Source organism: Plectropomus leopardus, chromosome 8 (assembly GCF_008729295.1).
Source record: "Plectropomus leopardus isolate mb chromosome 8, YSFRI_Pleo_2.0, whole genome shotgun sequence".
Taxonomy (NCBI): Eukaryota; Metazoa; Chordata; class Actinopteri; order Perciformes; family Serranidae; genus Plectropomus; species Plectropomus leopardus.
This window is the reverse complement of record NC_056470.1, coordinates 21,775,657-21,802,718: the sequence shown is the minus strand read 5'-3', so window position 1 is coordinate 21,802,718 and position 27,062 is coordinate 21,775,657. Positions and strand designations below refer to the sequence as shown.

General features: G+C 41.8%; 1 protein-coding gene across 1 annotated transcript; it reads left to right on the top strand.

Annotated features, from left to right (window-relative positions):
- On the top strand, positions 1–21,284 carry LOC121947080 (EMILIN-3). The gene is made up of 6 exons (XM_042491969.1): positions 1–461; positions 14,222–14,344; positions 15,427–15,749; positions 16,240–16,586; positions 16,697–17,047; positions 18,149–21,284. Exons 1-6 carry the CDS (start codon positions 277–279, stop codon positions 19,280–19,282), a joined length of 2,463 nt encoding a protein of 820 aa, XP_042347903.1. The 5' UTR covers positions 1–276; the 3' UTR covers positions 19,283–21,284.
- Positions 21,285–27,062: the final 5,778 nt, after the last annotated feature.

Genomic DNA, 27,062 nt, shown 5'->3' with positions numbered 1-27,062 from the left:
CTCTCTAGTTTTCCTCTCTGCTCTGTTCGATGTGCTCACACTGTGTTTAGTGTGAGAGCAGAAGGCGTGCAGAGCGAGATGCTGCTGATGCTCCAGCTGTTTGGGCTCCATGTCTCCTTCAGGGCCCTCTGAAGAAGACTGCACTTGAGCCAGGGAACTTCAACACAAGACTCTGAGGAAGCTACAACTCTCATTTTTTGCAGTGTTTTTCACAACAGCCAGTTGCATCTTAAGACTCTGGAATTATTAAGATTTGGAGAGAGAGAAAAGAAAACAATGAGGACCAAGTTGTATCATCTGGCTGCACAGCTCTTTCTCCTAGGAGTGTTGCTGTCTGTGGTGGACAGTAAAGGAACTTTCTATGGAGGCCATGCCAACCCTTTCTATGGAAATAGATACAACCTGTACAAGGCTGGACTCAACCCTCCCCACTCACCAAACAAGCCCATGACCCGTCACAAGTAAGTGCTCTGCTTTTTGGACATGCCGCAGGCTCTAATGCACATTTTATTTCCCTTCCCACGCTGCAGGGTATTGAATTCAAAAAGCATTCCAAGTAGCTCGAGTGCTTGCAAGCAGGACCCACCTCATACTGTATTTCCCCCGAGAAACACATGTCACCAGCAGAGTTGCAGAAATATGGTTTTAGTTAGGGCATCAGCTCGGTAACAGATCCCTGAATTGAATCTCTGTTTCTCCCTTATTCATCACCAGCCCCTTTTCTGTGGTTCACACCTAAAACCATCTGTGGCTGGGGATAAACATTATACAGCAACAATGACATGCTGCCTTACGAAAACAAAGCCGTCATTATGGTCTTTATGGTGTAGAGAGGGGGGCGCTGAGTTGATGACAAGAGTATTGATCCCTCACAGCCGCTGTGTGTGTGTGTGGGGGGGGGGGGGCTCAATTAGAGGCGAGACTTACAGTACAGCTGGGCACCTGCTGACAGAAGGGAGTGGTTCGACTAATCTCCAATCAATACTTCAGCAATAACACAGCAGTCCCATTAGAGTGTGCGTTGAGATTTCTCTTGAACTCCTTCTCTCTCTCGACTCTTCCAGCATCAACAAGTAGAGGTGGAGGATCTTCTGTTTTCAATCAGTGATCTGTGATGTACATAAATACTCTGGACTGATATTGTCAGGACCACATGGGCAGTGGGGAATAAGCATGCGATTTAAAAATGAGATGAAACACAGCCTTGTGGATATATTTTCCTTGGATAGACATGGCTGATGGTTGGTCTGCAGGGCTCTTTCAGTTTGTCCTCCCTTTCCCCATCTCTTTTGCTTGGCTTCCCCTGAGAGCTGTTATGTCTTTGGACAGCTCCCTCGCTACCTGCTGCTTCACTCAAACTGCCACAGAGCTCTGCTGATCGCCCAACCCAGCTCAGTCTGCTTCACCTCCAGGGAACAGGGTCTCCAGCATCCCTCAACCTAAATGCATCACCTGCATTCAGTCTCTACCTTTAACATTGTCACCCGACAGTATAACCATTATCTTCTTGCCTTTATTATGATATATTAACCCTCCTATCACCTGCAGTATCAAGACGTTCCATCAATCACAAACAACCAGACATTCTTGACAACAAAGCTCATTTAATATTTTCAGATCACAATCAAAGTTCTTAAGAGGGGAAAAAACATTATTTCAAGAAAATAGCAAGCACAGAAAGGAGAGAAAAGGACAACAATAGACGGAAAAAAGGGGGGAAAGGTGTAAATATTTTTTTGTTAAGTCAGATACTGAGTTACATATAAAAAATTATTCAAATTTAGTCATTTTTTCATTACGTACACCTGTCTCAATCTCCTAGTCCATTGTTCCACAGTTCCTTGATTTCCCAGCACTTCTTATAAGCGCAACCCATTCTCATCCCAACTTGTCAAATATTGTCAGTTGGTCAATGGACTTTCACGTCTACATATGATTCGATAGGTATCCTTTTGCATCTGTTGTGGACATTCCGAGGCGCCATGTCAATTCATGCCTGTTTTTCACGGGCTTGTAAGATACACAATTTTTCAAAATAAACTTAAAACAAAAGCATGTGATTCAGTTTAGAAAAAAACATTGTGGTTTGGCTCAACATTTATACAGGAGGCTAACAGTGGGCTCCCTCCCACCCGCCCTATAAGGACTTTCCAGCTCCTTATATTATGTTGTTACCAGCAGTGTTTGAAACTGACGCTGTCTGCCAGTGTATCATTTCTTACTGCTACAAAATGTGCCCTATTATGTTGGTGGCTGATGCAGAAATCACCTACCAAGTGGCAATTTTAGATGAGTTGGCGATGCACCAAAACAGATTAGTTTTAGTGTATATGTCAAAAATCACCACTTGTAACTTTTTTCACATGGCCTCTATTGCAAATCGTATTATTCCTTATATTTGATATGTTATACTGTGCTGCTCATGTCTACTGCATGCTGATGGCATTTGACATTGCCACCCATTTACTTTTTGACATTGGCACCAAAGAGGTTTACTTATATTTATTCATGTCACTTTATGCCAAATACATTTCCAAACCTAAATCCCAAGATTCAGAAGATAGATCATCAAGACCTCATAGATCATTCCATTCAAAACTAGCTGATCAGTAATGACATACGTCCTGTAATTGCTTATAGCTAGTAGCTGGTAATATTTCCCCCACATGTTTCTGTGTCCAACTATAGCGTTTATACAAGACTTGCTGACCCACCTTGGACACAGTGGCCCCCAGGGACGTGTCAGTGTCAGACCACCACTACAGATATATGAGCTCAGTTGTTGTCATCCTGACTGGTCAGTGGAAATAGAGCCTTAAAAATAACACACGTGCTATGACGTGTGTGTGTGTGTGTGTGTGTGTGTGTGTGTCCATATATGCACAGATGTTTGTTTATGTGTATTTTTGTGCAGGTTTTCGCCCATGTGCTGTCACAGCTTGTTAATATAACTTGTTTATTACTGGCTGCAGAGTCACGTGGACAAAACACGCCTGTTCTTGACAGAGATTTTTAAAAATTCTCAGCTGTTGCTGCGTCACAGACTTCTTTTTTTTCTCGCTGAATTATTATCTGTGTTTTGGCAGCAAAGCGAGTCATTTGATTTCACAGTCATTCCTTTCACTCTTCAGTGTAAGCACTTGCTGCAGTGAGAAAATATATAGTCCTTTGGTCAAGACAGTAACAACACAAAACCTGTCACAGCTTTATTCTATAGACACCTGTTGTATATGGGCAATGGCTAAAGCTGTGCATGGCTTAGTTTAGATTTTCTGGAGTTTGGTTAGGTCCAGAGCTTTGGCAAATAAATGCCAAGTATTCAGTCAAAGAAGTGACATTTAAACACTGAATTATGCTTTGCACATTACATTGTCATCTGCAGGAGCAAATTGTAAAAATTTTTTTTTAAAAATCTAGTTTTTAATTGAATTAATGAAAACTTTTGCCGCAAGGGGAATTTGTTTTGCACAAATGAGCATAAAAGAACATTAAAAAGATGTATTTACAGCAACAACACTTATCAAAAAAATTTGATTAAAAAACATCACAAACCATCATTTCAAATGCAAAGCATCATCACTGGAAATTTGATAAAGGGCATTAAATTGCTAAGCTTGACAGGTGATGCTGTACATAGGAAACAATGTCTCTAGTTTCTTCTGCGTAACACATTCCTAACATAATTATACAAATCACAAAGGAAAAAAGCCTTTGTAAAAATGTGTCTAGCATGCCACAAGCATCTCTCACCATGTTGCACTATAAACCTCTAAATGCACCACAACAGGTGAAACATCGTCCCAGAGCCCTATTCCCATCACTGGTAAAAGGCAGTTGTATAAATCAATTAGGATCCCGGGAAATGCCACATGCCTTCACTGATCAGATTAGAGAGGTATCCCAGGGCTTTTTGATGATGTATTGGACAGAGATCAGGAGGGGAAAGGTCAGGGAGTTGGCAGAGGTGAGAGGTTATGGGCTGCTGTTGTAAGTTTGTGTTGAGTGTCCAGTTGAGGACAAGAATGGAGCCAGTGTCCTGCTAAGGGTCAAAGAGTCTGGGCAGTAAACTCCCAAGGTCCCCAGCACAAATATTTGTTTGACTTGCAGCTTTCACTGACCTTTATGCTGAAATGTTTGGGATTGTAATGTAAACCCCTCGCTACACTATGGGCAAAAGGATTAATCGCACAGACATCAAGATGTAATAGAACACAATTTTCAAACTGCAAAAGCTGCAAATTAAAACAAAATTTAAAAAGCAGCCAAGTCAGAAACATCTGGCCCCGCTGTCTTCACATGAACACACCCTGCCCTACGGTCCATACGCAAATGAGAGAAGATGAAGAAAAAACAGCTTGTACATAAAATGCCACACACAAGCTTTGATGCTTGTAGTACTACCGTGTGAACAGTCCAGGTTTAGGTGCAATCCACATGATGACATGTTTGCTGTAGTGAGTGTGTGGTCAAACAAGAGGGAGTTATGAGCTGAGAGCAGACAGGTGTCAATGATTGGAGCAAAGAGTATCATGCATGGTTCCCAAGCCCGGTCCGGATGCAGGAGAAGTGAGCACTGAAAAACATGTAAATTACAAGACGAGTAGTAGAGCTGTATCAAATGTGCACTTAAGTTTGTTTGATTATTACTGTCACTGACCCGAGATCAGTAAGATTCATATTTATTTCTTATATATGAATTTTCCTTTGGTCTTGTTGTTCTGCAGTGCATTGTTGTCCTTTATTTGGATTATATTGCGGTCATAATGATCATAATGATTACCTGCTTACAAGGCTTGAAGATACAAGTTATAATATTCTACTGTGACTGAAGATTTTAAAAATTCAGCAGCTAAATAATGATATGTTATTCCAATAAATTCGTGCACCATTTCATCTAATTTCATTAGAAGATGTATGCCTGACCTATAACAGCAGTTTATATATTGACTGTATTCAGTGTTGTGCTGAAACTCAAACTCAAACTATTGATTTGTTGCTTGTGCATAGAGAATAATACAGAAGAAGAGGAACTCTTTTAAGAATCCTAATCTGAACTGCCATTACAATATTGGCCTTAAAATGCTTTGTTAGATAGATGTTTTTTGTTTGATGTTTTTCCATACAGTTTTACTGTACAATATGTAACGGGTAATGCCAATACATTCTCATCGTAATTGGTCACATGTTGCATCTTTGTCAGTGGACTTCCGCATCTATATAATATGTTAGGTATCCCTTTGCATCTGCTATTTATGTTCTGGGATGCCACTATCATCATGTCGACAAATGGACAGGGTGGGATGATGCAGCACGTGCTTGTGTTTAGACAACAACTGCACATGGCAATCCACGCTGGAACATCAGTAAATGCACATGCTGGCACGAATGGTTGAGTCCTTATATTATGTTGTTACCTGGAGCACTTCAACCAGATGTCGTGAATGCAACAGGTGCCATCAGGCTGTCCACCGGCATGTAATAACAATGCGCATGGTTCTATCCAGCCGTGTTCTCTTACACACGTGAAAGGTGTCTTTTGGCATTGCACACTTATGCCAAGAGCATGGGCAGAGCTGGGGCTGGAAGAGACAGCGAGATTGGCTACTTGAGCTAATTTGGGGCAACCAAAGAGGAACACTGGAGCATAACATTGACAGCTGGATTTGTGCAGCATAACACCGGCATTAAACCAGACTGTTTTCATGAAGCTGAGTCATAACACAAAGCTTTCGATTTACCAGTCAAGTTACATTCCTACCCCTACCAATGTTTATGAGCTTTGGGTAGTGATAGAAAGAAGGAGACTGCAGATGCAAAAGGCTGATATGGGTTTTTTTCATCAGGGTGGCCAGGCTCACCCTTCAAAATACGTTCAGAAGCTCGGACATCTGGTAGGAGCCTGAAATCCAGACAAAAAAAGGCCACATCCCCTGGACTTTTTTTGTCAAGCCCTGAAGTTTAACCTGCAAAGGTCCTGGCCTTATGGGAAACGGTGTTCTCAAATGTTACAATGTCAATGGGATTTTAAATGACATTTTCTTAACTCTTCCAGTTTCACCTTGGCTCTATAGATATTAGGCCCTTTCATTATCAGAAAATGTGCTGCTTTGGCTTGTTCAGCAGCCACATTCTATACAACACACTGATTTAATTCCCGAGCATATACAGTACAATGAGCCAAACAAATATAACAATTCTGTTTGAAACCCCTTTTATTTCAAGAACACAGAGAGCTATTCTTACTCAAAGAAGATTATGAGATTTGGAAAATGCCTAAGAATAAGTTACTGGTGTTTTTTCACTACTGGTATTTGAGCCTCTTACTGCACTCAACGAGACAAATACAACAAAACAACATAAAGAATATATGACTTTCCAATAAATCAACTCATGTAGTTATCTAATTTTAGCAACATCTATAATGAATAGGAATGTATGTACATGGTTTTATGGCTGTAGTGAGGAGCAGAGGCTGTTAGCCAACATTTAAGCACATGTAAAAGTAATGGTCTGCCTTTAAGCTACAATATCCAGAGTTGGCACTGGAGCTGACTCTTTGAATGTCAGAGTGATCCCCTCAGTTCTAGAGCTGGGAGTATCACATCTTTCCTTTAACCCTAATCAGTAGCCACAAGAGCAACGTCAATCAAGACTGCACCATGGGGCCTTAAAGCCCTGCCAGTTGGCTAGAAATAGGTTTCATTAAGATCATATATGGAAAAAGATAGGCCCTGGAGGAGAGCTGTTAGCCCACAGACACGGTTGTTAAAGGTCCTATTAAAGATTGCATGGTTTTCTATCTAGCCTGCTCAAGTCATAAATCCGTCAGAGGAAACAGCAGTGGCCTGAGTTCAAACGGTCAGGAACCCTGCATGTGAGAGAGCCGTTAGTAATGAGGAAGGTGACCCCTTAAGTGCCATAGCGTCAAAGCAACGGAGGAAAAGTGGCAGGATGGAGGGACGGTGATGTCAGGGTTTATGATGAGGCAACACAGAGGGGCTTCATTAAGAATCGAAAGCAGGACTGGTATGCTTAGATAAGTAAACAGAGATTACCTGCAGTTTGCAGATTTTGCAGGAAAAGCAGAAGGATGTTGTGAGAAAAAAAGAGGGGGATTGAAAGGTGAGTTGTTTTGGATCCAGCAGAGGGTGGAGGTCTCGAAACAATAATATTTGCCAAAAACACTCCACGTGAGAATCTGAGATGGGAATTCTGCTTTCCCCCTGGGAGGCTGTGAAGCGATTTAGAAACTGTAATGCTATACTGGAAATATTTATAGTGGGACCAGACTAGTGATAGTGACAGAAAAAAGACAACATTTCGGCGTTAAAATGGGAAGTCGTGTTCGGAGAGAGGGCAAAGTGAGAAATGGTAAATGTGGCTTTCCCAACATGGCAAAAGAAGTCTGTTTTTATACTAATTTGAAGAAAGAGGTTGAGGTAAGGTGAAGATGGGAGGTGCACATGAGCATTTAATACACTGATAAATGTGCTATGTCCTGGGGCATTGTTGGCTGACCAAAAAGTCAGTGTTGAGTCAGTTGGGGTTGGGTGGTTCAGTGAGGGTGTGGGTCAACTGGAGACATGGGGTGTTTTCTTTCTGTTTACAGTGAGATCCAGCTTCTTTTAACACACACAAGAGAGAAGTGTTCTTACATGCATAAAATATGTGAAATATCAGAAATATTTAAGAAACAGTTTAGTTTTATAGTATTATGTACGAAGACCATTTGCATTTTTGTCTGAAAGAAGCCTTTTTGTGGACCTTTGAAAGCGTCAAACAGGCAGTAACTAACACTCAACATGACCTTGGTCAGTTAGTAGGGACATTTGTCAAGGTCTAACTTTGTTTTAAACAGCATACCAGACGAGTGGAATGTAATCACATTATGTACATTAGATAAGGCTGGTAATCTCAGTCAAAGAAACTAATCAGCTGCAATCTGAGACTTTTAGCCATGGCTGCATGGCTCTACAGATGGCAATGTCTTGTTTGTCAGTCCACCAGCTCACAGACTATGGACTGCTTGTCACAAAATGTGGTACAAAATTTCATGTTCCCCTTTGGAGAAATTGTAGTAATTCTGGTAAACTCCCAATATTTCATAGCCCCATCATCAGGTCAAAGTTTTTATTCAACGAATACTTTAGTTTATGACCAATTTCTTTCAAAACTAATAACATTCCAATCAACCTCAGCTATATTTTGTGTTTATCACTGATCAGTAAATGTTCCCATGTTAGCCAGCTAAGATGGTAAACATGAAAAATACTCACTACACTGCACTGACATTAGCAAGCCTGAAAGAGCAGCTAGCTTGGCTGTGGACTATTTTGCCTCATTTCCACTGTGGACTCTTTTGCCTGACTCCATTTAACTTTCTTTTAGTACCAGGTCCTTTTCTCGGTTTCATTTGTCACTGTAGATAGCAACCCCTCTTTTTAGGCGGTATTCTTAGCTTATAGCTATGGCCATGGTGAGTGAAACAGCTGTGGTATCATCTCTATTATAATGAGCTGGATGGTCCCTTTAGGTTGGGTGGGAGGTGTAGCACCCTTGTAGCCTAATCCTGACCATGTACCTGTGTTGACATCTCAGTGTTTGTTGTGGCATCCTGGCAAGTTCACTTACAAAGCAGCAATATGTGATGACTTGGATTGAGAATGTGTTGCTATAACATCTTTTTGCAGACATCTCATTTTGCAACATCTTTTTTTCCAGTTCCCAGTGTGATCTATCATTGTATGCATTCACATCAGCATTTGCTTGAGACTGTGTTGCTGAGTGTTGGTTGCTGAGCTTGCTATGTTGTGACCTGTTGATTGACTAAACGTGCACAATCAGCCTCCTGATGACTGAGTAGGTGCACCTGTGACAGTAGTCTATATAGGTGGTGAACGGGTAAGCATGCTTCATTCTGTACTGAGGAAAGTCCAACATGGACTGGAATTTTTGCACTTTTGCAGATTGTTTCACTGCCTGTACAGCCCTGCTACAATTGAAATACAGACTTTTGATATACAGACCCCAGTCGGATTCTTTTTTTCTTCTGTGTGCGAGCCCTCTTCTGTTGTTGTTTTTCATTTTTCTGACTACCGCACAAAGGAAAAGAAGACATACATAGGGTGAACCAAAAAAATGTGGTCGTTATTAGCAGTATCTTGGCTATATAAAGATGATGGCGCATGATGTCCAGTGTCACACAGGTGAAGATCCCTATTATGATCCGAACAATCAGTGGTCTTCAGTGTTCTTCCCTGTTCTTTTACTAGGTCACTCAGGTCCTCTGACCAGATGCTTTTTTCTGTCCCAGGGGCAAAGTTAAATTTCAATGCTCTGCTATTGCTGCCCCAAAGCTAAGAGAGAGTTCACCTTCCCTGGGTTAACATCTCAAGTCATGTTTGAAAACTCTTCTCCCTGACCAGTTAATCAGACTGAGGTCTATTATATCATGCAACTGCATATTTAAAAAAAAAAAAATCATATGTTGCGTTTTTACTGTTAATCCACACTATGATGCTGTAGGTACCCCTCTGTCAATTTTCACTCATTACATGCTACAATGCCTCTATGTTTATGTAACAAACTGCTTAGTTTGGTTTAGAAAGAAACATCAAGGTTTGGGTAAAAATAAGTATGTTTATTACATATCTTCACTTAGATAAGTTGTATGTAGTATGTATAGTCGTTGTTTGGGGTTTTGGGTTGTTTTCTTTTTAAGCTCAGCTTGGTCGCTTTATGGACTACATCATTGTTGGGGATGGGTTTATACTGGAGATAGTTTAAAGCCTGGTGTGTCTCACACTTTAGCTAAACAGTGCCTTTTGTGTAAGTCTCAGATGAAGAAGGCCACTGCTAAAGCTGCTGTTGACGCCCTGGGGCTGAGAATGGGTTGCTATTGCAGGTATGTGGTATGCTGCCCAATGCTAGTTGCATGAACCGTGAGTTGTAAATAAAGTTGATTTGACCTAAGTGACTTTTACTGTCTGGCACTTACCAGGTTATCCTGTGTGGCCAACCGCTCCCATCTGTCACCAGCAAGTGCTAAAGCAAACATCAGAAAGTATTTATACTCTCTAAAACCAGTTGCCTTGTGCCACATTGGCTGAGGGATGAGGTGTGAAAATAGCTCAGAGAAGGCCAGCACCCCCCCCCTCTCTTTTTAGCTTTCCTCTCCGTATGATGTCCAATCATGCTGGGTCAGGACTTCTCATGCTTTTTTCGCCAAATTTCCAAGCTGGAGAAGCCGGCAAAACAAAGTTCTCACCTACCCTGGAGCAGCTGGCTGTGGCTGAAACAACTGCAAACACTAAAGACAGCACTTTTCTTCTCACATATAACCACTTGCACACCATGGGTTCGTATTTCTGACGATAAAGCTCGTGTAATCCTCATCCTGCAGAACTGTGTGGTCTCTGTGGATGTGAGATAAAAGGGCCGAGAGCTCCATTGCATGTGTATAATGTACACGTGTGTCAGTGTCTGTGAGGTTCACACACACACCATCACTTGCTCTCAAGTTGAAACTCAACATTCGTCCTATAAAGATCTGTTTTTATACAGCAGAGGAGGTGACCTGTGCTTGCCCTGACCGACACTGCGCCACAGAGGGACGGGATTTATCTCAGCGCCCGACTTTGATTCTCACAAACGCCAGAACCCCTCTGTCTGTAAGACAGTGAGGATAAAATATCACTCGCAGACCCAAATGACATTGACAGATCTGTGAAAACAGGCAAAGAGCGAACTAGGGAGAGAGATGCAGAAACAGAGACCAGGAGAATGTTTTTTTTGTTCCATGTACATCTGGATTCCTGCACTTTTCAAGCACTGTGAGTGACTCTGAAGGTCATTGCCCCAGATGTGCACCTGACAAACAAATCGGTGAACATGGTCACCTTTCACTGCACTGATCAGCTCTGCGTGTAATGTGAGTACGGGTCACACACTTACTGTACTGTATACACAGATGCACCGCTCTCCATCATAAATCCTTTGTGTGCATTTAGAGGCTTTTCCCAACTCTCACAAAACAAAAAAAGAGAGTCATAAACCTTTTTTGTTGCAGTCGATAAATCTGTCATTCTCGAGGAGGAAACCATACCCATTAAACACTATTGAGATTTTACAATATAATACTTAAACCACTCGCTAAAGTGCTGATATTCTCAGGATGACAACATCGTCAGTTTTTCTTCACTCAAAATCTCTATTTCCACATGAATGCGATCTTTTACAAATACTTTTTTTCATATGTTCAAAAATGAAGAAAAAATGTGATTTATTTTGGCGCTAAAGGCTCTGTGTATTCTGTGAGCAGCAAATGAGAGCAGAGGGAATGATCAGTGTTAACCCACCTCAGGGATTTCAAAGAGCCTGCAGGTGGGTTAGCTGTGGAAAAAAAATGCATGAAAGCAAACTGTTAGCAGCATGGTAACAGCTGCATCAGTAAACTGAGCAGAAAGATTGTTCATAAGCTTGAAGTTAGAAGTTCATCATTCATTTGCCTTGTCAGATTGAGTTTAAGGACCCCATATTCTGCTCATTTTCAGATTTATATTTATATTATGGGTTTCTATGAGACATATACAGCAAAATTGTCCAACAGGAAGTACAAACGGGTTTTTATTTTGTAGGCTTTAGTTGTGACATCACAAATTCATGGTAAGGATTAGGCAACTGTGGTATCTTGTCATTTATACTCACTTGTCGACTAATGTGCTAGGAAGACTGTGTGAAGACTATGTGATTATACTTACCTTGGTTAAACCTGTTGTTAAGCTATTCATGGAGGGTCCACTGAGCGGCGATCATGCTGTGCTGTTCAGAGAGCATGTTCTGTAGGCAGAAGATGTATTACAAGAGATAAACAGGAAGCTTAATGTTACAGCTACTTGTGAGACATGTGCGTGACATGTGTGTCACCATAAGACTCAGGAAAGAAATTAAAACTAAATTTGAGATGTTGCAGACATTCAGTTCTTCCCAAGATACAGCAGCGACAAACTCACTCATGGTTAGGTTTAGGGAACAGAACATCACATTCAGACTTGAAACGAACACCGGACTCCTGCATCAAAGTCCAACTTTGTGGGACCCATCCACCTCCCCTCCTGTCCACCCTCTACAAGAAACCCTTTGCTCCCTATATTACATTGTTACCAGCCATCCTGCCACAATGCATTCGCCCATAAAACATGCCTTTCAAAGTGCTGACAAAGTGGTGCTATTTTACAAGTCTGGAATGAGAACGAGCTGTTATATCCCACCTATAGGCTGCCTAATTTTATTAAATGAGATATGAAACTGACTGACTTTTTACAATATGGGACCTTTAAAGGTACATTTCTAAGCACCCTATTGTACATAAAAACAATCTTTTCAGTCTGATTTTCTTGGGGGTTTTTTGCACTAAAAATCATCTGCAGCAGCCAGTAAATTGCCTGTGTGAGTTTAGAGTGCTCTAAGATCTCCCATCATACCACATCAGTTCAGGTCATAACCGCCACTTCCTTAACAACGCATGACCTGGCAGCAGGTTGTCAAGCTGGTATGAAAGGGGCTCTGTCATTCTGACTCCTGCCCTTTTCCTTCCACTGCTATTAACATATGTCAACACAGGGAGGGTGGTGACACATACACACACACAAGACACACACAAACGTTGTCAGCGGTTTGTAGAAAGCAGCAGCAGTGCAGCGGTTTCTCACAGATTCTGACAGGCTGCCTGTTAGCCCTCTGAACCTGTTAACTTGGCATGTAAGACCCTCCTCAGCCCCCGTGTCCCTCCCCGCTCCTCCGAACACTTCTATTTGTCCCGAAACAGCTGTGGAGCAACGTTAAGTGCTGCATGTGTTGCTAAACGCTCCCCCCTGAATGTAAGAAATGCTTCACATGTGAGTCTAAAGAGCGCAGATCATCGTTTCCTGTGTTGCACAGGGGCCAGGGGAACATTTAGCAGTTGCTATAGCTGCACTGGCAATGAAGAGGGAGAAGCAGAGAGAAGGTCCTGCTCCAAAATGATGCAACAACTGTTTAAAGTAGTTAAAGTGAAGTTATTATGTGTTGGGTGCTGGACATAACTGAGAACTCCCAGGACTGAAACAGCTACAGACGTATTCCTTGTTTCTTTTCTTTGTAAACGATAAATCAATGAACATCAAATATAAAATGTGTTTTGAGTTAGTTGGGAAGTTCCTGAATAACCATTTTTAAGTGTCCAGGGTACAGGATTTCAGGGCATATATTGGCAGAAGTGGAATATTAAATAATAAGTCTGTTTTCTTTATTGTTTAATCACCTAAAAATAAGAATTGTAGTATTTTTGTAACCTTTGAATGAGTCAGTTATATCTACTTGGGGAGCAGGGCCTCGTCCATAGAGATTGCCAGGTCATTCAGTAATGCCATGTTTGTACAGTAGCCCAGAACAGAAAAGACAAACCAAACACCAGCTCTAGATAGGGTCATTCACATTTTTGCATTGGCCAACATAGTCAGCAGCCCCTTCCACAACAAGAGCATCTGAAATACACATTTTTGTTTGAACTTGAAACTGCTTATTCAGTGTGTTTGCTAGTTTTAATCACCTGGTCTGTTTTTTGTCCTGAACAATGAACACTGACCGGGAGAAGTTTTAGCTGATTGCGATACCACTAAATCCAAAACATTGTTCCTTTAACAGAAGGAAACATAATCTATCCAAACAGAGCTCAGCAAACACCCCTTTTCATCATTCTGACTAATGCCATCGAGATCCATAAATTTTATGTATTTAAAAGAAAAAAAAATTAAACAGAACTCACCAACACAAAACTCACCAAGTTTGTCATATCTGGCTGTAGGTTTTCAAACCAAACCTCAATTGTGTCTGAGGCATTTGTTATCATGGACATCTTATTATTTAAAATTACATAAGATGGAATAGCTGTGTTCATGTGACATTTTTGTAAAACTGTGTTGCTGGTGTTTTTAGGCTTCTTGTAGAAAGAAAGAAAGAAAGAAAGAAAGAAAGGAAGAAAGAAAAAGCTACTATATAGGCAAAATCAAACTACAGTGAAACTACTACAGAGCAGTCACATAAATACACAAAAAACACTGGAAAAGAAGACAGACAAAATAATCAAACAAGTATTAAGTAAACAAGTATATATCAAACAAGGTATTGCAAGGTTGACAAATCATTGCTGTTTAACTCTAATATCACTCTGCTGTCCCCACAGAAACTTCTGTGCCTACGTGGTCCAAAAGAACATCACATGCACCATGCAGGATGGAGTGGCTACCTACGTGAAGGCTGAGTACACCACTAAGTGCATCTGGGGCCAGAAGTGTCCTGTTGTCATGTAAGTGTTTCAAATAAAACTACCAAATGCAATAAATGAAAGAGCTAAAATTCCTTCTCAAACCCTTGACTGTTTTGTTTGGGAAATTAGGCCTTTTGCTGGGTAGTTTAAAATTTGTGATTAACACAACAAGAGGAACTGCAGCATGAGAAACTCTGTAGAATCTGCCACATATTGATGCTGCCCTCTAGTGTTCACATCATATAATGTCCATATAATGAGTGTTGGTCCTCAGCTGCGTGCACATCTGTGTTTGTGATCCCTGTACAAAGAGATGCCACTGGGGTCAAAATGGTGTTAATTCAATTTTAAGAACACACACACACACGCACAAATACATACACACACACACACACACACACACACACATATCCCTGTATCTTTGTGAGGACCCTCATTGAAATAATGTATTCCCTGGCCCCTTACCCCAACCTTAACCATCACAACTAAATGCCTAACCCTAACCCCGACCTAACCCTAATTGAAACTTGAACCCTAAAACCAAGTATTAATCCTCAAACAGTCAATTTAAGTAGTGAGGACCGGCCAAAATGTCCTCACATTCCAAAAATGTCCTCTGTGGCAAAAATACTTTTTTTGGGGGGTCCTCACTATGTAGCATATACAAGAAAGCGCGCACACACACACACACACACACACACACACACACACACAAAGGGGGAATTAAAGGAATGGGGTTTCTCATCATAAACAACAGATGTATGATTTTTTGTACGGCGGTGTAAGTGTGTGTGTGGGGGGGGGGTTGTAAGAGAGAGAAGTAGAGTGAGAGTCTTTGATTCATATTGGACAAGATAACACTAAAGTTGGGTACTGACCCTGGCTCAATCCTCTGACGCCACATCATTTATGTTACACTTTGTCCTAATCTTCTAATCTCCCTCTAATCCATGTTTAATCCCACAGAGAACAACTTCATCCCTTTATCTCTGCTCCACACCTCCCATCCTCTGACCGGCCTCTGTGCTTTTAATTAGTAAAAACAAATGCAGCACTTCTGATGAAACAAAGTCTTAACCTCTGAAAATAAACATATACGCTTTCTATCATGTCTCCTTCAGGTACAGGACATTCTTCAAGCCAAAGTACAAGGTGGGTTATAAGACGGTGACTGAGCTGGAGTGGAGATGTTGTCCCGGCTACACAGGAGACAACTGCCATGATGGACCCACCTCGCTGCCTGACGTCATGGTGCCACCGTTCAAGGGTGGTACCTTGCCCCATCGTCCAGGGGTGAAAGGCTTTCCCCATGGTCCTAAACCCCCAGTGGACCAGAGGCCTGGAGGAGGCCAGCTGGAGCCTGGCAAACCCTTCCCCAGTGTACCTGACAGCAGACCCATACCCACAGGACAGCTGCCTGCTGGGAACGGAAAACCAAACTATGGTGAGAATTATGGCTGCCCCTGAAATTTGGAGATTTGAATCATCAGTTGACTGAGATTGCTTCAAGTCATTTTTTGGTGTTGTTGTTTTTTTGGAAGTCAGGGTGCTGTGCAGTGTGCTTGTGGGGATAGTTTTGGTCCCCAGACTGCAGAGCGGGTGCTCTTGACTGTCACGATACTCTTTGGTAGAGGCTGTAGCAGACGTGTTGCGGCTGCACAGAGGAGGAGACAGTGTGCACCTTAAGAATCTGAGATCACATTATCTCTGGCTTTTATTTGTGTTGGTAAAAAATGTTATGTAAAAAAAACCCAAATTGTTGAATATTCATATTAAACAGCCAAATCTGATTCTACTGACATAATTCTGCGTCGGGTACAGCCCTAGCGAGAACATACACCAACTAATTCATTCTAAATCCCGGAGTACATATTTTCTCCTTGTTTTAAAAGAAACCCTCTTTTCTCCTTTTTGTTTGATCCTTGGAAACACAGGAAACAAATTTGGGATTTCAGGAGTGACTGGTGAACGTTTGGACCGTATGGAGGAGGACATGCGTCGCCTCACCCAGGGTCTAGACACTCTCAATGGGATGGTGGCTGGTCTCGAAGAGCGACTGCGCACATCTCTCCGAGAAGACACCAACAAAATTCTGGTGTCGCTGCTACCAAATGCTCCCCGCGTGCCAGACTCTGCAGTGGGATTTGGAGTGATTCCAGATGGCACTCCTGATGGGCTGGGTGGAGGACAGAGCTTCATTGGGTTTGGAGATTTAGCAGGGAGGGTGACAGAAGTGAAGGATGAGCTTCGAGCCAAAAGTCACATCTTAGAGGAGATTCAGGTACCGAATCTGCTGATACTATGTCTACACAGATTTATCAGACTTCACTTCTCTTTATCCTTCCTTTACTGAATTCTACTTTTGTCTGCATCTCACCTGTTGGTTCTTAGGGAATGGTCCTGGGTCATGATGGTCAGCTGAAAAGGCTCCTGGAAGGAGCTAGAGGCAGGCCCATCCCTGGCCCTGGCAGCACTGCTCATCTGGACGAGATCCTGGACGCCAAGCTGGCTGATGTGCGAGCTGAGATCCTGGATGGCTTTGAGCGCCGTCTGACGGGTCTGGAGACTCAATGTGATGAGAAGATTGGGGCGGTGCAGAGTCAGTGCCACAGGGAGCACATGGATGGCCAGGAGCAAATGCAGCAGTCTCTGGATGGAAGAGAGACTGGGCTCAGGGAGGAGCTGGGCTCTTTGCAGGCTCAGATCCAGGGCCTCACTCTCACAGAGAGCTGCTGTGGACAGGTACCATAGATGTGATTGTAATTCTATTAGTATGTAGTAAACACATCCAGTTCGTCAAGTGCACATCCTTAGAGGAATACAGCATGATCATTAGTATGTATATATTACTCACCCAGTGTTACATTGAATACTTGATGAAAACTTCATTCATGTTTCCAGTGAACAAAGAATCCAGAAATGGAGAAAACAATTAAAGACATAAGGACCCACATTTAACAAAAGCAATATTATTTCAAAACATCTAAGTACAAACTCATACACAACTCGTGTAGTTTAATCCAATTCGTAAGATCAGTTCTTTCCAAAGAGACAGCCCTTCTTAATGGGAAACTTAATTAAAAGTGAAACATATCTATGCTCTAATATGCTAGACTAAAAAAAACAATTAGCTGCTGAACACAAGAACTGCTTGTTAGTCTGGATTAACCAATATCCATTTACAAATGGTCATTTTAGGGGGGGAGGTATCTCTTTGAATAAATTTACGATTTCCATAGTAGAGAAAATACTTAAAGAACAATGTGACACCAGCAAAATTTAAACAGAGCATAAGACCCATAAGACCCAGACACACAGAACCGACATGAAAAAACGAATGGCGATGAGATCAGACTGTTGCAATGCCTCACATTGCCCGAAGTTGCACATAAACACACTGTGAAGACTACAACTGACAGCCAACTAGTATGTATGTTCTATACCTGTGTGAGAGGAAATGTCTCTCCATATCAGCAGACAGCGGTAGTCTGTAATTGTCATTCGAATAGGGCAAAGAGCTTCTTGACGCACAACACAATCCAGTGTTGAATGGACACAGTGTAAACACTGATTGCAAGTGAACAATAACACAAAGGAGCCAACAAGGCCCAAAAGGTCAACAGGGCGGGACACACTGTAATGCTAAGGGGGGCAGAAGGTCACAGGCAGCCCAACATTGATCACACGTTCACCCGCGGATCATCGGCTTGGTGTGTCAGGGCCTTAAAAGAAAAATATGATATAGGTATCGATCTTCTCATCTAACTCTGTGCAAGAAATTGTAAGTAGAACTGGATATTTGATCGGCTTAGAAATAAACTAATAAGTTTTTAATTATTGCAGGTGAACAGTTTGTCCCACCGTGTGCTGCTGCTGGAGGAGTCAGTTAAGGGTTTGACAGAATCTCAAAGACAGCTGCAGACTGCCCTCGCTGACCAGAGCATACACGTGGAGACACTAATCGAGACCCGCCTGGTGGACATCGAGGGCCGCCTCAACGCCACAGAGGGTGGGCCTGATGTAGTCACAGGGCTCCCTGGTGGTTTAGATGGCTTCAAGACCATGTTGGAGGACAAGCTGAAGACCCTTGAGGAGAGAGTATTTGTGGCTGTTGAGGAGCTGAGTAATGCCACTGCTCCGGCTCTCCTCGAGGGTCAGGTGGTCCCAGCACTGGAGACAGAGATTGAGTCTGTGAGGAGGAGAGTGGAGGGAGACTTGGATGGTATTCAGAAACAGTTAATAGATCTGGAGCTCCTCTGCACCTCTTCCTGTTCACCCTCCACCCCGCCAGCAGGGGGTGTTACAGGCACTGAAGTAGAGGAGGACTGTGAGGAGATGGAAAAGAAGATGACTGACCGCCTGAACTCCCATTCTAACCAGCTGGATCGCCTAAACAACACGTTGCAGACCCTGCTCTTTCAAATTGCCCAAGAGGACATGGAGGGCACCGTCCAAGGAGAAATCACCCTGCTGAAGGTCAACATCAACTCAGTGAACCGCACTCTGAAGGGCCTAAAGGACTCTATTAGATTCATTGCAAGTGAAGTGGGTCATGCTAATGCCTCCTGGGAGCAAAGAGAGCATCAACTAGTCAACCAGGTGCAAGGAATCACCAAACTAGTGGGCCACCAAGCCTCCCTCCTGGGGGCCGGGGAGAGGCGGCTCGCCCAGCTGAAGGGAGAGCTAGTGGCCCTGAAGAGACGACTGGCTGGGGAGCTGCAGGGCTGCCGGAGCACGGCGATAGAAGTTCAGAAGGAGGTGAAGGACGTTGATAGCAGGGTGAGCCACGTAGAAGGCCAGTGCAGCAGCCTGGGTGAGCTGGCAGAGCAGCTGGAGAGGATCAGGGCAGAGCTGGAGAGACACTCAGACTCCTATCTGGCTGAGGTGAATGGCACCCTGGCCGCCCATTCAGAACAGCTAGCTGAGCTGAAAGGGGAGGTCAAAGACTGCAACAAGGAAGCAGCCAACCAAAAATGAGACCAGTAGCATCTGAGCTACAGAATTTATTTCAAAAAAAGAGAGACTTATGTGTGCTTTTCATTAGTGACTTCCTCTGCTTCTCTCCTCTCTTTTTCAAATTCAATTTGCACAGATGCAAATTAACTGAACCGGCAAAAGTCATTTCCCATAAGCTCCTGTCTCCCAGCGCCTCGGGATGTCCTGGGTATTTAGCTTACTGAAGTGAGGAGAGGAAGGCACAGAATACAAAGACACACCTATGGTTGTATAGCTGGGCAATATTTCCCTTGAGATTTTATTCTATAGGGCATTTGTTTGTTTTTTCTCTGATAATGATTGTTTTGTTTTCACATTTTATCTTTTTTAACTTATATGAAGTGACTTCATTGTTATGATGTTAAATTGTTTGTAATAGAGAAATGATTAAACAAAGTGGATGATATGGGACTAATACGCTGCTACGGGTTTCTACTGACAAGCACACTTCACATTCTCTGTGTGGACACTTTGTCTGGTCTTTTTGAGGAAAAAAAAAGATACTGTGCGTCAACTTGGTGCTATTTACATTTTTGTAAACTTATGTTTTACACGTTTAAAAATGATATGTATTTCTGCTTTGACAGTTGTGTTTGTTCCCTGCCGCATTGCTCCAAGGTGCATGGACGTTCCAAAAGTCACCGTTAGGGGGCAGTGACAACACATTACATGACATGGTAGATAAAGAGAAATAAAATCCAAAACACTCCAGGGTGATGATGTTTTTAGACTCAGTTTTGGCAGTGTAACAGTATTTAGGTCAAAACCACCTAAAACAAGAACAAGTCATGACTAAGGCCAGATGTCACAACCTTTACTTAACTGTCCATAACAATGTTCTCCAAACTTTTGCAAAAATGCACCAAAGTTACAAAAGAAGACACTAAAATACTTAAGTGTAACAATGAATTAGATTTATATACAGAACATTATTTACCAAAATAACAACCGAAGAATAACCGAATAACCAAAACCCACTCTAACTAGAAAATAAAACTTACTTGACTTGAACCAAACAAAAAGACAAATGTAAGCTCCCTGGCAAGCCATCACAACCAAGACAAGACCAAAATTTGAGGAGTTAAGACTAAGTCAAAACATGTCCCAAGACCAGTGCCAGTCCCACACTGCATAACACAGTTAAAATTAGTAAAATGTGAACCATGGGCGTTCATCAAATTGACCTGAAAGATCCACATTCCCATAAAAATACAATATATATGTGCATGTATAAGTGCACTGTGAGAAATGTGTTGATAAAATAACCAAAACTGCATTGCAGAGGTGAAATTTATGTCAAAGAAATTTCCCTGCATTTCCTATGAACAAACAAATAAAAGCAAACACTAAGGAGATTAAATCAACTGAGCCATTTTTGTTCAACACTCTGTTTTGCGCAGCCAATTTGAGGATATCCCCTCAAGTCGTGGTATTTACCAGTCTTGAAGTAAAATCCAAAGTCTTCTTTGTCTGAGTGTCAGACTAGACCTGGTAAAAATGTAATTGAGTCCAAGATAAGACCAAAACCTTCAAAGAGTGGTCATGAGACCAAGACTGAGTATGTCAACACTGCAATGTAGAATGTTTTCAAAATTTATGTGTGTAGTTAGGCCTACTCTGATAACAACAATTCATTCAATTCAATTCAACACAATTTAATTAATCCCTGTGAGGGGAATTGTTTGGTGTTACGGTGCTAAGGAGGTATTATGGGGCTTATTGTGGAGTTATTATTGTTATCAGTTAAGCACTATTATTGTTGGATTGTTAGCAGTTGGTTAGAGAGCATATTTCTTTACATTTTTATTAATGGACAATATTAACTCTATACTCCCACCTATACTCCCCACATTTGTGTGTTGGCAAATACACTCAATATGTTAGAGGGAACAAAAATAAATAATATCAAGGCTAAAACAATGAAATGCTATAAGCTTAACACTGGATTTGCCAATAAATACATCAATAATACATATAAATATCAAAAAACATCAAATCTAAAGTAATAAAGAACTGTAAAAGCATTAAAAATCATAAATTAAGAGGGGATATCGGTGTAACACCAAATTCTGTGACCCATCGGATTCTGTGACCTACTTAAGAATTAAATCTACAATATATTTGCCAACGCAAACATTATCATGCGTTATCTCATACTTTAGTTTGATAGAGATTGTGCCTTGTTGTTTAATCACAAATTGTGATTGCAGTAAAACAAATACTTTTGATCCCATAGATATACAAAGTCACATATGATAGCTATGGTAATAGAAACAGTGATATCTTGGTCTGTCTGTTGAGCGCTAACGCTTCACCAATATCTGATTGAGCCTTTTTCATTTTGCTGTTCTTTTGAGCATTAACAGATTTCAGCACACCAAATAAAAAAAACTTTTAAAAAAAAATTGTGACTCTCTTTAAATACTGGGGAGGCACCATGTTTGGTAACGGCTACCCAAATACACGGTGATTAAGTGTCATAAAAATGTCTGCAGTGACAGGCTGAAATACCTAATGAGGTAAAGAAGCTGGTGGCTCACAGAACTTACTGTAATGGCAGTGTTTCAAAAGCAGTGTTTAAAATTAATTTTCCAGTTTGTGGTCTGGTGGGTTGAATATGTTCCTTGATTTCAAAGAGGGAATCCCTGTTTCACTCAAATCATCTCTGAACAGATCTCAACTGTCAACGCTGTCTCTGTCCTTCATCAACAGGCCGTGGAAGCAGCGAGTAAAAGTCCATAAAAAATTATGAAGAATACCTGAACAGATTTTTAAAAAGTTCAGTTTTTAAAGATTGCAAACTCTTTGCCACCCTCGGCAGTAGGTAATTTATGGTTAAGAACATCTGAAAGTCTTAAAACAAACTGCATCACCTTCATTTTCCTCAAAATCTGTTATCATAGATTCAGGACAGCAAACTGGTTTTGAATTATGACTGAGCCTGTAGTCAGGTTGCACTGTCTGCAGGTTTCACAGAATATCAGCGTATAGTTTAAGACAGCAACATCTCTCACTGATTAACTGGCTGTCAGTGTGTAATGGGGACCAGAAATGTATCATTAATATATGCTGTGCAGCATGTTGGCTGAGGTGTGACTGCACAGAGTAAGCAGTTCTGCTAGAGAAATTCGTTTTGTTTGAAACCCCTGACTTTACCAATTTGATAAATAAAGAAACTGCACTCATCTAGTTAAAACGTAATTGAAACATCATGAGCACATCATACTACAGCTGCAAACCACCCCAGCCCACAAGACTGTGGTCACATGAAGTGGTCAGATGATAAGGTGAGGTCATGAGCCGAAAGTGTGGAGGATATCGGTGTGTTTGTAGAGTCAGGAGTTAGGGTGAGACTCAATGATAATGAGTGAATGCTGAGTGAAATGAGCTGTAAAAATGAGTTGACCTTGCACCACTGAAGCGCTGTCAGCAGGACTTCTGCGCAGCATCAGCACATAGTTTTTAAAGACAACATCTCTTAGTAACCAGAACAGGATGAAACAATCATAGCATAATGAAAACCAGAAGCTAGACATTAGAATAAGAATGCTGGAGGGCCAAAACAGAGTGAGTACAGTGCAAATGCAAATATGGAAATGCTGTTTCAGGAGAAATGAGCTGGCTAAGGGATGATAGTGAGATAATCACGAGACAGGATGAAAAAAGTTGGAGTGATGTAACTGGATTTTTAAAAAAAGACAGTACAGTGGGATGACATCAGTGAGGAGCTGGTGATATCACCTCATGGTTTTATGCTTCTGCGAAATACTAAAGTTGCAGTATCAGTTAACATCCATGTCTGTGAAAGCATGCATGCTACACACACATCTTCACCCCAGCAGCGCAGATCTGTACTATCAGCACAGTTTGAAGATGGACACCCAAGATCAGTGTCACCACTTCAGTATCTGACCAAACGTTCTGTTCCTGAGTTATTATATTAATAATGGCCAGAGAGGTGATTTTGCAAAACATTATGAGGTTACAGTAAAGTTGACCTCTGACCTTATAGATATATGTAATGCCATCATCTTATCCTATTTTATATTTGTGTAAAATACTGTCATAATTAACAGATGAATTCTTGCGTTAGGACAAAAAATAGATTTTGTGAGGTCACAATTACCTTGATCTTTAACCTTCAAATTCTAACCATTCTTCAGTCCAAGTGGACATTTGTGCCAAATTTATAGAAATTCCTACAATGTTCTTGAGATACTGTGACGGAAATAAGACAGATATGGTCACAGTGACCTTGACCTTTAACTTTCAACTACCAAAATCTAATAAGTTAATTGTTTAGTACAAGTGGATGTTTGTGCCAAATTTGAAAAAAAATTCCCCTTTTGTGTTCTTTAGATATTGCAATTAGAAAATGAGCCAGACAAGGTTACAGTGGCCTTAATCTTAAACCTCCACACACCAATATCTAATCAGTTCAAGGTGTTCTTGAAATATTGTATACACAAGAATGAGACTAACACAATGTCACAGTGACCTTGACCTTTGACCACCAAAACCTAATCAGGTCCTCTTTGAGTCCAAGTGGACATTTGCGCTGAATTCGATTTTTTAAATATCCCTCAAGGTGTTTCTGAGGTAATGCATTGACGAAAATGAGACAAGACCAAGTCATAGTGGTCATAGGTCATAGTCACCTTGACCTTTGACCTACAACCACCACAATCTATTGAGCTCATTGTTTACTCCAACTGGACATTTGCGCCAAATTCCCTCAAAGTGTTCTTGAGATATTGCATTCATGAGCATCGGACTGACAAAGTGAAAACACAGTGCCTCAAGCTACGGCTATTGTCGGCGCAGAGGCATAAAAAATGAGCAGAGACAATGAGATGGCTGCAACAGCCAGTGTAAGGAGGAGGCGTGCTGAGACAATGAAACCGACTCCGCTGTAGAGGAGTACTCAAGATGATAGACAGGGATGTGACAAGGGCAGGGCAGGCACGAGAGCAAAGGATGGACATTGAACCAGAGAGCAGAGCAGTGTTAAGGAGGATGAAGAATGTGAGAATGGGAAGCAGATGTATTTACAAGCTCCCCGTCCCTCCACTGTCACAACAAGACCTCAGCAAAATACATGCATGCTCAGATACACATGCACACATACTAAAACAAAAAACAGCAAACTACAAAGGGGAAAACAGCAACAGTGCAAGTTTAAACCCCAGGGCCCGGCAGCAGCTGGATACTCTGCTGTCCCTTGGGAAGCAGCACGACACAAAGAACTGTCTCATTGGCTACCCGGAGAGAAGAAGGGGAGGCATGACGAGAGCAAACAGAATCAAAGAGGAAGGTGTTGTAACGCTGGGTAATGCTCATACCTGAGACAAATAGTTACGTAACAAGCAATGTTTCATGTGACATATGGGCTCTGTGGCTTCTGTCTTCTTCTGCTTCTTGTTTTTGCACACACATGCAGCATCCCATAAGGCACTGCTGTTCTCTAGTACTCAAACATCTGATTTAATCAGATATGAGAGCATAGGCCCTTTAATGCATGATGTCAGCACATATATCATATAGAAGGTACACACAAAGCTAAAAAATGTGGAAAGCTAAAGGGCATGTCTGGTTGTTTCTCCGTGAGTGTGTGTGTGTGTGTGTGTGTGTGTGTGTGTGTGTGTGTGTGTGTGTAAAGACAGCACACATACACACACACATGCATAAAGATAGGAGGTGTGGATAAAGAGTGCGATATTATTCTGAGCCACTGAAAGCCACAAATCTTGTTATTCAGCTATTTCCTGATGCAGATTCCAGTTTAAGACACTCTGTGCGGAGAAGTGCACTGACACACAGGCAGCATACAAAGGCAAAGACGCCATGGATGACATCAAAGCCTTTGAGTGGCACAACACTCAAGGGGTTGCGTGTAGATGAATTAATAACGGATGTGTATGCGCGTGCTGTATACACACACTGAGATGACTCTTGAGATCTTAAGAGCAGCCCCTGTGTGTGTATGTGTGTCTGACAGCAGAGTGACACTGGTGTTAGCACACCAAAGCCTTGTGTTTCCCAGACTCCATTAAGATGTGGCTACTCCAGCCGGGCTCTGTGTCTCTGCCAAGCTTCTTTCACACACACACACACACACACACACACACACACACACACACACTGCAACTACTATTACACAGCAGGAGAGAGAGCAGGGGCATTTTCACCGAGGATAAATGGAGAAGCACACTTTCAAATGCAGCACAATGCATGAATTACTGCCATATTTTCCCTTTCGCTGAGGAAAAGCAGTGTGCGAAGCAGTGCACAAATTCTGTGGAATACATTTAAAGTCTCATGTAGATATTCCATCCCTGCCACTTAGCATTTCCTTTTCTGAGAGGATAATTAAATTATCAGCTGTCACTTCTGTTAACTAGCGGAGATGTGGAGTTAATGTGCAAAGTGCCACAGGGCTGGAGCTGCTCTGATTGCATGAATCTTAACGTGACCTCTCGTCAAAGCGTCTTATTCTGCTCCCTGTTTTTCGTCTCTGGGGTGATACAACAGACAATCCCGACAAGCATCATCTTTGTCCCAGGCTCCGGATGTGCACATGCACACATACACACACACATACAAACTGTCAGAGAGATAAGAGTGGAAAGTGTGGCTATTAAAAGAAGTGTAGTAAAACAGAGGGCTCTTTTGTTGGGGGCTGTGGATCATCAGAGACACAGCTTCAGTGTCAGAGCCAGAAATACACACAATAATCCTATGTTTGGGCAAGAGTTTTTAAGAGGGGACATGATGCTGTCTATGTCACTGCTTGCAGTTTCTCAGAGCTCATGCAGGCATTTAGTCTTCAGACAACAAGGAAACTTGGTTAAGAAAATATGTTTTAAGAGAACTCTCAAACAGTTTTTGTCATCATGTGAAGTTAATGTGAGAAATATTTTGGAATTTTAGAGCATGTCCTCTTGGACACACTCAATCAACATCTCCCAGTCTTGCCTTCTGTCATTACCTCTTACCAAGGGCATAGACTTCATTTAACCATGGGGGGAAACATAGACTGTAACAAATAATGGATTTAGTCAGTTTGATGTCACACTCCTGTTTAGAGGCCTTGAGTTTGACATTTTGGCCATTGCCAACCTGGATTTTTAAAGCAGGGGAGAGGATATTTGGACAAGAGGGTGGAGCTGTGGAAGAGTGAGGGGTGGATCGTAATGAGAGTCCATGGACACTCTCACAGACAGCCTGTCACTTGAAGCGGCTGCACACTTAAAGATGTGTAACTTATAAAAAATCATCCCTGTACAGTTGTCATGAATGTTGAGATTAGCTATAGAGAGCCAAAGCATTTTCTGTAACGGGCTAAAAACATATGTATTTCAGCTGTAAAGTTGGGCATTTTAACACAGGGTTTTATAGAGAACAACTTGCTTTTGGAGCCAGCCTCTATCTGCCGTTTAAGAAACTGCAGTTTTTGGCACTTCCATGTTGGCTTCATTTTTTTCAGGAGGTTGCCGCTTGGGGGGAACACAGACTTAGTAAGAAGTGTGGGGTCTTCCCAACAGGAAATTTCAACCATCAAACATTTCCTGCAGTCTGGTGATTTTTTATGCACTAATTTGTGCCTTTTCTGCATCAGTGATGTAATGATAAAGATGTAAAGGAAAACACAAATTTCAGACACCAAGTGACAGTTCAAAGTATAAAATTATAGATCATCTTGTGATGGGATCACACCACCAGCCATGTCGTCAATCTGTGATTTAAAACTACTGTGGGCAAG

Bases quoted from the DNA above. Each gene is read 5' to 3' on its own strand.
- LOC121947080 (XM_042491969.1), top strand. From the start codon at position 277: ATGAGGACCAAGTTGTATCATCTGGCTGCACAGCTCTTTCTCCTAGGA. The intron at 462-14,221 runs GTAAGTGCTCTG...CTGTCCCCACAG, and splicing joins AAGCCCATGACCCGTCACAA to AAACTTCTGTGCCTACGTGG. The intron at 15,750-16,239 runs GTGAGAATTATG...TTGGAAACACAG, and splicing joins GAACGGAAAACCAAACTATG to GAAACAAATTTGGGATTTCA.